A 10,724-nucleotide genomic window follows, 5' to 3' on the forward strand; every position below is an offset into this window, starting at 1 on the left:
TGCTTTATTAGTCACTTGCTTATCAGCTTTATTGAGGCCCAGAAGGCAGGGAAAATATCCTACATTTTAGATCTAATTCTACGCTTTTAGCTAAGCAGTAAATGTAAGTCTGAATATCTCTAGGCCACAAGCGTGTAGGCCCACATAGGCCTATTTTATGTATTTTGTTTTAAATTATTATTTTGTGTAAAAACAAAGTAGCACTTTTTCTTTTGAAGATGGGAGCGGATTGGGAATTTGTTTGAATAAGTGAGGGACGAGTTCGATGTGTAGTGGCCTATTGTTTTCCACAGTAAAACAACGTTAAGATTCTACAGCTTCTTCTTCGTCGCTTTTGTTTATTTTTGTAATATTTGTCCTTTTTAATATGACAATGAAACGGAATACAGAGAGTCCAATCAGGGATGGGTCATTTTTTATTCATTCCTCAACCAAGAAGTTCTGCAGCTCTCCGGAGCTCCTGCCAACAGAGGAAGTACACAGTGACTTCAGTGGAGAGAGACATTTCGACGAAGATGATTCTGGAATTAAATCAGGTGATAGGCTGTCTATAGGTTCTGGAACCAAACGTTGCAATACCATTCATTTGGGAAATTATTAGTATTACCGTAGTATTGGTATTATCAATAGCCTATTGGTGTCTGTAGGTAGTATACTTAACTCTAGGTATGTTATGTGGAGAGCAGATGTGGAATTACAATGCTACATAACATATAACATACACAATGCTTCTCTGGCCTGTTCTGTTATGACAGCTTTTGGTTTGCCTTGTCTTGACTCATTTAACTAACTCCCCATCTGATAACAGCTGCCCTGATGCTCACCTGTCTTCAAGGCCCTTAGAATTGTTCTTATTGTGTTTTTGCCATAGTTGTTTTTTTTAATGTACATTTTCTATTATGTTCTCCTTTAAGGCACCTTGTCCTATATTTTCTAGATTAATTGTGTATTGGATGCATTGTCAAAACCAACTTGGAATTTGTTTCATTGTGTTCATGGATAACAAGAACATAACCACATATTACAGACTCAGGAAGCAATAAACATAATTACGACCTCACAATACATAAAATAGAGAATCAGGCCTGTGCTTAACTAGCCTAATTTGACATTTCATATTATATAATTGCGGATTGCATCTCGGTAAGTGCTATTGTGGAATCGTTTTTTTTTTTTATGTAATTCATGCTATTTATTTAATGGCTTTATAGGCTACGTCGTGCATGGATTTCCTATTCTATTCTGCCTGACAGCTTTCCCTGTTGTGTTTTATTGATTTTGCCATATCTCTTTTGTTGAATTATTCTCCCTACTGGTCGTCATTCTTGTGCATCAGAAGCAGAGGACAGCAATGAGACTCTGTCCTCTGAAGATGACCAGGACCTGCTGGAGTATTCCAAAGAGCTGGCCATAATCCAGAAGAAGACCATTACCCAGATCATCAAAGACAAGAAGAAACAGACTCAGCTCACGCTCCAGTGGTAAGGCCAGTGTGTAGAAACACAGACAGCACTTTGGAGTTTGAGAGATAGATTTATTGATATTAAAATTATGACTAAACAGTGAAACATCCTGAGTTTCTTACTGTAATGTAAATCAGGGGGTCTCAACCCGTGGGTCGTGACCCCTCGGGGGGTCGCCAAATTATTTTAGGGGGTCCCCAAATTATTTTCACGATTTCTCAATGTCAATTTCTCAATTTCTCATGTAAATCAGTGGTTCCCAAAGTGGGGTCCGGTGACCCCCAGGGGTCCTTGGGGGAGTTCCCAGCTAAATGATAGTTTGGAACTGAATGGACCGTCCCTTATGGGTCTGTAACTCTGAGAGTGTATAAATCCATTGATCCAATATACACTCTCATAGTTAAATTAACATTTTTGATTTTACAATATAAATTGGGGGTCCCAGAGATAGAAATCCCATTAAATGGGGGTCCGTAGACTAATGTATGTCAAACTGTGGGTCCTTGAAATTAATCACTGCTACAGCCGTAAAAAATGTTCTCTTATGGGGGTCCCTGGCATATCTTTTCAAATGGGGGTTCGCCGGCAAATTAGTGTCAATTTGGGGGTCTTTGACATGAAAAAGATTTGGAACCACTGATGTAAATGGTGCATTTATATAGTGCTTTAATCCAAAGCGCTTTACATAGATTGTGCATTACATTCATTTCATCCATTCGTACACCGATGGCGGAGGCCACCATACAACCTGCACATCGGGAGCAATTAGGGGTTCAGAGTCTTGCTCAATGACACTTGGATAGTGTGCTGTGCTGGTTATAATTCTCCATTCTCTGGAGACACACGCTGACAGACTGGCTGCTTTGGATCAGATCGTACCAAAGCCTTCTCTGTTGTTTGTGTCACCCCCCCCCCCCCCCCCCCCAGTCACTCTTTCTCAACAAAGAGACAAAAGTAGTAGTGGACTAACCCAGGGGTTCTCAACCCGTGGGTCGCGACCCCTCGGGGGGTCGCCAAATTATTTTAGGGGGTCCCCAAATTATTTAAAAAAAAAAAAGATTTATTTTTAAATTTTATTTTCACTTTTTTTCAAAAATAGCAGACCTACAAGCTCGTAGCGCGCCACTCGGTGGCGCGCTATGAGCTTGAGTCCGTGTGTGCGTCCGTCCGTCCTTCCTTCCTTCCTTCCGTCCGTCTGTTACCAGCTAATCTCCGGCACCGTTGTGTATATATAATTTTTATCCCATGATTTTGCAACCCATTTTTTCACCCAGTGTCAATTATCTAATTTAATCCTGGGCGCTACACTTCCTCTGCCAACCTGGGGGGGGGGCAGCGGACTGACCTCATGCTTCCTTCTATGCATGAGGAGTCCAAGCTGCTTCTTTTCACCTGACGGGGGGATTTCCCTGGCCGGACGTAGCGCGTGGAAGGAACACGTTATTCCGACCAGTTCCTTTCACCTCCATCAGGCGCATAGTTTAGAGACCAGGATTACTGCATGTTTTTTGTGAGGGTTGGACTACACACTCTTATGGGTAGCATTGGTGCAGGGCAGTTTTATACATTCATTTCATTATCAAAAACATAATCAGTCAAACAACAATACACAAGTGCTATATGAGATATTGTCACTGAAATTATTGTTAATTTGTGCTTTTAGGCATAGTGAAGGCTATAAGTGCCAGATCAGCACACCCGTACCAATATCATGGTATAGCATGTGTGCTCGAGTCGAGTGTATTATTCCTATTATATCACAGTTTCATGTTTAGAATGCCTTTCAAGGTTAGAATTAACTGTGGTATGATTAATCAATCAATCAATTTGACTTATTACTATTCAAACTATATTGCTAAGTTCACGGTGCATCTTATCTTAACCTGCTGCACTAAGTGTTTGATCTCTACATCTCGACAGGTTGGAGGAGAACTACATAGTGTGTGAGGGCGTGTGTCTTCCACGCTGTATCCTCTACGCTCACTACCTGGACTTCTGCAGGAAGGAGAAGCTAGAACCAGCCTGTGCTGCTACCTTCGGAAAGGTGTGTGTGTGTGTGTGTGTGTGTGTGTGTGTGTGTGTGTGTGTGTGTGTGTGTGTGTGTGTGTGTGTGTGTGTGTGTGTGTGTGTGTGTGTGTGTGTGTGTGTGTGTGTGTGTGTGTGTGTGTGTGTGTGTGTGTGTGTTTGTGCGTGCGTGCGTGCGTGCGTTTCATTATGACTGTTTGTATCTGTGTATTTGTAACATGACATTTAACTTTAACAGTTATAAAATGTGTTTAGTATCACACCCCAATTTGGGATGAGGAAGTGTGAGAATGGGTACAACAGGATAATATACTGTAGATCATGAAGATGACATTTGCAGACTGAACAGTAATAACATTTTATCGCATACTCCCATAGAAGGAGAAGCATACCCTGGTGTAATGAGATATATATTCACTTCCTTTCCTCATCAGACGATTCGACAGAAGTTTCCTCTTCTGACAACAAGGCGACTGGGCACCAGGGGACACTCAAAGTAAAAACTAAATTAGATTTTATTTTATTTTTTGACATTTTGATGTGTTAATTTTGTTACATACATGTCAGGGTTTAAAAAAAAAGGAAAGAAATGTGTTAAGATGATAATGCCTCCTTACAAATAGTAATGCTATTTAACATTATTGTTACACACATCCCGACTTTCTGCAGGTATCACTACTACGGCATAGGCATCAAAGAGAGCAGTGATTACTATCACTCTGTGTATTCAGGAAAAGGTCTGACCAGGTAAGATAACACACACATATGCTGTCAGTGTATCTAAACTAATGTGCTGTACAAAGACAATGATATGCTTACTGTAGGTTTTGTTTGCTCGCTGTGAGTCTGCTTAACCCACTCAGAACGGGAACCCCCTTTTGGTTTTTTTTAAGCTACGAGCTTCAGGGCCGGATTTAGCCAGCCCCACTCAGGTGGGCAGACAGAATTGTAAGGGGGGCGACTCCGCCGGCTCGGGTGGGGTGTCAAACCCACATTGCCCCCTAGAACCGGCCCTGACGAGCTTGTAGATCTGCTATTTTTGAAAAATCGTGAAAATGTGGCACAAATCTTTCAATATATATATATTCTTTCAGACCGAATGTTTTTAACTCAAATCTTTGCTTCTCGGGAGGTCCCTGGACGGAACAACATACATATTTTGTCTGCCCGCCGCCAAATACAGATCATTCTGGGGGTCCTTGACGTGAAAAAGGTTGAGCACCACTCACATAGTAACATTGAGCACCACTCACATAGTAACATTGAGCACCACTCACATAGTAACATAGGTTTTAAAAGGTTGAGCACCACTCACATAGTAACATAGGTTTTAAAAAGGTTGAGCACCACTCACATAGTAACATAGGTTTTAAAAGGTTGAGCACCACTCACATAGTAACATAGGTTTTAAAAAGGTTGAGCACCACTCACATAGTAACATAGGTTTTAAAAGGTTGAGCACCACTCACATAGTAACATAGGTTTTAAAAGGTTGAGCACCACTCACATAGTAACATAGGTTTTTAAAAGGTTGAGCACCACTCACATAGTAACATAGGTTTTTAAAAGGTTGAGCACCACTCACATAGTAACATAGGTTTTTAAAAGGTTGAGCACCACTCACATAGTAACATAGGTTTTTAAAAGGTTGAGCACCACTCACATAGTAACATAGGTTTTTATGAAAACTGTTAGGATTTAGAAACCTTTTTTTTTTTTTTAGAATCGTCCTCAGGTCTAAATGGGTTAAACTAAATTAAAGGCTAATCAGGTGATGTATTTCCTTTTGAAGTGTTGTGTTCTGTAAGTACTGATTACATTGTGCTGCTGCACTGTTGATTTTGTTCCCACTGACCTTCCATTCTGTGCATGTGTGTCTTTTTCAAATGTTGGGTCAGGTCGAGCGTGGGTCACAATATGTCCTGACAAGGTTGTTGTAAGAAAAATTGTGATCAAGACTAGCTAGATGCTAGTTGGTGTCAGACACTGGACTGTTACTGGACTGTTACCATATCATGACTTTTAGGCTAGTGCCAAATTGTTGGTTGATTTATTTTTTAAGATGGTTAAATATGCAGATTAAAGTAGTTCTGTAACTATAGGGTATTAAAGTGGGCACTTTAATACCCTATACTTACAGAATATACAAATAAATAAATGCAATTCTATTTTAATTTGATATTTATATTTTTACATCAGCCTCAACAACCCCTTATTATACTTAGTTAGTTGGTGACCCCTCACAATATTCAGTAATCATGTGTTATTAATGTGAATTATTTAGTTCTGACTTCATGGTCAATACTACATTTGTGTCCTAAATAAATACATTTAGAACTATTGTTTTAGATCCACACAAATCTCTAATATCAAATTGGTGTTTTCTTGGGGAATGTGTGATTACAGATTCTCGGGGAGTAAGCTCAAGAATGAGGTAAGAAAAAATGACTTACTTACTTCAATCAAACAGGATTGGTGGCGGTCAGGTAAACATTTCATTTTAAGGACATTATTATCATAATTTGACAGGGCGGTTTCACTAGGAAGTATTCCCTGAGTTCTAAAACAGGAACGTTGCTGCCAGATTTCCCCAGTGCTCAACACCTGATACTGCAAGGAAATATCTCTAGAGAAAAGGTAAGCTGGTCTCCATTTCTATATCATTCTTTTTTAATAGAGGGTATGCGCGTGTATACCGTAAGTTATGCGGGAACGCCTACTGAGTGGCAAAAACTACTTTCTGGACTTGACAGCTCATACATCCAAACAGAAAAGTCCTATTTGATTAAATTAAATGTCTTTAAACAACATTAAATTCACTTTGTCACTCACTTTGCCACTCGATTTGCCACTCGTTATTCACTTTATGCATGCACATACCCTCTATTCCCCCCTAAATACACATGGTAAACTCTTGCAACAAGGCACTGGTTATGAACTTGTATACTTCCTATGTGTAGGTGGACACTCTCATCATGATGTATAAGACACATTGCCAGTGCATCCTGGACAACGCAATAAACATCAACTTTGAAGAGGTAGCCATTACTCCCCAACCTGACCCAAACACACACATGAAAACGTAAAAACGTTTTTCTCAGAAAGAATACGTTTGTTCAATAAAGCTCATCCTTATCCCATTTAGGCCTGACGTCAAAATTAAGAAAATGTCTTCTAAATTCTGACAGTTTTCTGAAATACCTATGTTTCTGTATCAGTGGTGCTCAATATTTAATGTCAAGGACCCCAAAAATTATATGTAATTGGCCACCGAGCCCCATCTGAAAATATGTTGTTCCAGGAATCCCTCAGAAGCAAATATTTGAGTTAAAAACGTTCGCTCTGAAAGAATATATATTCAAAGATTTGCAACGCATTTTCAAGATTTTTCTAAAATAGCAGACCTACAAGCTCGTAGCGCGTCACTCGGTGCCGCGCTACGAGCTTGTAGATCTGCTATTTTTCAATAGCTTAAGTATAACATAATGCTATAAACACGAAATGGGGTTCCCGTCTAGAATAGGTTAATCAATTATCCTATTAATTAATTAGAAGTGATGACAGGAGTTTGGGGTTTTACACGGTTCTGCATTGCATTGTTACAACATGTGTTTTAGAAATGTATTGATGTAATGCAGTTTTTTGTGGGACTGTGTGATGATTTCAAAGAGGGTTGTTCACCAAACCTCAAGAAGCATTGAGAGTTAGCAGCTAATACTTGGTTCCTCGATTTCAGATCCAGAATTTCCTGCTGCATTTCTGGCAGGGAATGCCTGACCACCTTCTACCACTGCTGGAGAACCCAATCATCATTGACATTTTCTGTGTCTGTGATTCTATTCTCTACAAGGTAGGCAATATAGTTTTTACAGCAGCCACTACCACAGAATGACACTATACTGCCCTTTGATGACAATTTTTGTGTTTTATTCATAACTTTGCATATTGTGTTTTTAGCCTAGGATTGAATAAACCTAATATTACATTTAGTACCACATGCAATACTGTATGACATCGATCCAGTATACAGAACCATAGTCAGTTTGGGATATGCAGTTTCAGCTTCACCCAGCTGATGGCTGCTCAGGTGGTTATGATTGACTGATGAGCACAGTAAAGGCCTATTCATAGTCTGGATTTTCGGTGGTGAGGTGACCACCGCTCCGGTGGTGAGCTGACCACCGGAGCTGAAATAACGTTGAGCGGTGGTGAGTAAAAACAGAGAGAAGGGCTGGAGCGGTGGCGGTAGTTTGCTCTTCACCGCGGCTCGTGACGTCATGTTGTAGTTCGGTGGTCACCTAACCACCGGAAATCCAGACTATGTATGAGCCTTTAGGGGTTAAGTGTCTTTCTCAGAGACACTTTGACACATTACTGTAGATATACTGATTACCAGACCGGTTATCAGTATCAAATATAAAATACAAAAATGCACTGCACAGCCCAGAGCCCAATGAGTTTGACCCAAGCATGTATGCAGCATTGTTTATCTCCGATAGCAGTAGCTAAACTGAACTTTTATTTTTTGTTTTATTTTTTGTCAGGTTCTGACTGATGTTCTCATACCTGCTACAATGCAAGAGATGCCGGAAAGGTTTGTTAACTTTGGCTCTACAAGTTTGACTTTTGCAGATCAGTCAATCATGTCTTAAATCAGGGGTTCTCAACGTTTTTGGCCGGGGACCCCCGGAGATGCTTTGGCAATGTCTCGGGACCCCCGCCCCGCCCCCTCCCGACCCCCAATATAAATTGACTGCTACAATAACCTTAAACCATTTTGGGCGGGAACCCCTTTTGGTGTTTTAAGCATTGTTATAATTTAGCTATTGAAAAATAGCAGATCTACAAGCTCATAGCGCGCCACCGAGTGGCGCGCTACGAGCTTGTAGGTCTGCTATTTTTGAAAAATCGTAAAAAAATTTTAATAATTTGGGGACCCCCTAAAATAATTTGGCGACCCCCCGAGGGGTCGCGACCCACGGGTTGAGAACCCCTGTCTTAAATGAAGGTGACATTGATTGTGACGCTGCTAAAGTAGTTATATAAGACCCCACCACCCCCCCCCCCACCTCAGTTTGTTGGCAGACATCCGTAACTTTGCCAAGCACTGGGAGCACTGGCTAGTCTCATCTCTGGAGAACCTCCCAGAAGGCCTTGCAGCCAAGAAACTCCCCATTGCACGTCGCTTTGTCTCCTCCCTGAAGAGACAGACCTCCTTCCTTCACCTGGCACAGGTACGTCTGATTTATACTATACTATGTCATCGCTAGGGACACATGCATCAGTAAGCAGGAACTGGGGATGGCAATGAAGAACCGGGAAGTCTGGCATGGCATTGTGAAATCCATGATCTCGACCGCGGTCGAAAAATTATGATGATGATGTTGTGTGCTGAAAATAACCAACTATAAGTCCACAAAGCATCGCAAATGCCACACATTGTGACCTTGTACTGTAGATATGCTATTTTTGGCACGTGACACCACGGTATGACAGGGTATAAAATAAGCAGTACAGCACTGACTGGATCAAATAATAGAATAAAATAGATTCTCTAACTGTCACATACTCCCTCCCTATCTCCTTTTGCCTCTCTTCTCACTGCCTTGCTTTTCTCGATTCCTCCCACCTTCCATCCTCCTGCTGCCTGCTGCTCTCACCCTTTCTCTTTCCTTCTGCCCCGTCTACACTTTTATCTCTCCGCTCTTTCTACTTGTCTGCATTGCAATTCTCTCCCCTCTGCCTCTGGATCCCCTCCCTCTCAATATATCCCCATCACTGCTGTCCACCAGATTGCGCGGCCTGCCCTGTTCGACCAGGCCGTGGTCAACAGCATGGTGTGTGACATCGATACGGTGGACCTCAACAGCATCAGCTCCCAGCCTCTCCTCACAGTCTGCACCACCGGAGACCAAGACTCCGACCTCTACTCTGAATGTAAACAAGCTAGCACCTCCCTCGTGTTCTTTGATTGATTGATTGATTGAAGAATTTATTAACAGTTTGCAGAATTACAGTACATTTCAAGCACAAACTCAATACAAAGGCTGTTAACTGTGAGTGGACGACCCAATTAAGCATTACACTTGTTTCCAATAGGGTCCACCATGTTCAAATCATCAAAACATTTAGAGACGTACAAATAGACACTTCTATAGACAGAACAGGAATTCATCATAAAGGAGGTAAAAAGGGAAAAGAAACATATACAGTGAGGGAAAAAAAGGAGCTGCGTTGGGTCCCCAAGTCGGCTCCGTGGCCGTACCTTCTGACATCGGCTCCTTTGTGTTTATTTATCGTGATATGAGAATAAATACATGTATAAATGGTCTGTGTTTATTTGTGGCCGAGAGGTAAGCGGGTCATTATAATACTTTGTGACTGAGGAGTGAAAAGTAAGTTTAGTACTGTTGTTACTGTAATTTAGTAGCCAAGGCCAGAATTGCAGAGTAGCCTAGAGTTGATGCTTTTATGGAACCAAAGTAGGCTCATGTATTCCAATGACATTTTGGTTTGAGAAAGCTTTCTTGTGACAAAAAGACGTTTCTTTAAAATGGGCGTGACTCCGGATTACGACTAAACATCAAATTGGGCACATTCACCAAAAATAGCCGTTCTACAAGGTCACAATGTGTCGCAACGTGCCATGTTGTGAGCTTGTAGATCAGCGATTTTTGGCAATCAGTTTCTGTAGACGGAAATAATCTGTCCCAAGTACTGTATAGTTGTAACTCTGGTCTCTTTTACTAACAATAGAGGGTTTAAGTAGCTTTTAACCATGTCTCCTGTCCCTTTAGATGACTCCATAGCTGTGTTTCAGGAACTGAAGGACTTGCTAAAGAAAAATGGCACAGTGGAGTCATTCATCGAGTGGCTGGACACTGTGGTGGAACAGAAAGTCATTAAGGTATCTTCTGGTTGTCTCATCTTTGGTGCTCTGTGTGTGCAACTGTGCGTGCGTGCGTACGTGCGTGCATGCTTGCATGCATGTTGGAGCCAGCCAAGCACTATGATGATTAGAAATGTCATTATAATGAAGCAAATGTTGATATTTCTATGCTGTCACATTTTTCTATTTTTCTTGGGGCATGGCATTATGGTTGTTTAACATTTTCTCTGCCATTTGCTTATTAGCCGGGGAAGCAGAGTGGTCGGTCGGTGAAGAAGAGAGCTCAGGACTTCCTGCTCAGGTGGAGTTTCTTCGGGGCCAGGGTGATGCACAACCTCACGCTCAAC

General features: G+C 41.3%; 1 protein-coding gene across 2 annotated transcripts in view; it reads left to right on the plus strand.

Moving 5' to 3' along the window:
- Nucleotides 1-263: 263 nt before the first annotated feature.
- The window catches only part of rfx6 (regulatory factor X, 6), a 17,582-nt gene continuing 7,121 nt past the window's right edge, over nt 264-10,724 (plus strand). Inside the window, exons 1-14 of one of the 2 annotated variants that reach the window (XM_079525835.1) lie at nt 264-536; nt 1,340-1,481; nt 3,384-3,507; nt 3,923-3,984; nt 4,158-4,235; nt 5,895-5,922; nt 6,018-6,125; nt 6,449-6,526; nt 7,225-7,338; nt 8,033-8,082; nt 8,563-8,722; nt 9,281-9,425; nt 10,286-10,395; nt 10,623-10,724. The exon at nt 10,623-10,724 is cut by the window's right edge and continues 16 nt beyond it. In XM_079525835.1, the coding sequence (XP_079381961.1) occupies nt 368-536; nt 1,340-1,481; nt 3,384-3,507; nt 3,923-3,984; nt 4,158-4,235; nt 5,895-5,922; nt 6,018-6,125; nt 6,449-6,526; nt 7,225-7,338; nt 8,033-8,082; nt 8,563-8,722; nt 9,281-9,425; nt 10,286-10,395; nt 10,623-10,724 (1,470 nt within the window). In that variant the 5' untranslated portion in view covers nt 264-367. The remainder of the gene's footprint in view (nt 537-1,339; nt 1,482-3,383; nt 3,508-3,922; nt 3,985-4,157; nt 4,236-5,894; nt 5,923-6,017; nt 6,126-6,448; nt 6,527-7,224; nt 7,339-8,032; nt 8,083-8,562; nt 8,723-9,280; nt 9,426-10,285; nt 10,396-10,622) is intronic. The other variant, XM_079525836.1, reaches the window with a different exon arrangement.

Source organism: Electrona antarctica (assembly GCF_951216825.1).
Source record: "Electrona antarctica genome assembly, chromosome: 17".
NCBI lineage: Eukaryota > Metazoa > Chordata > Actinopteri > Myctophiformes > Myctophidae > Electrona > Electrona antarctica.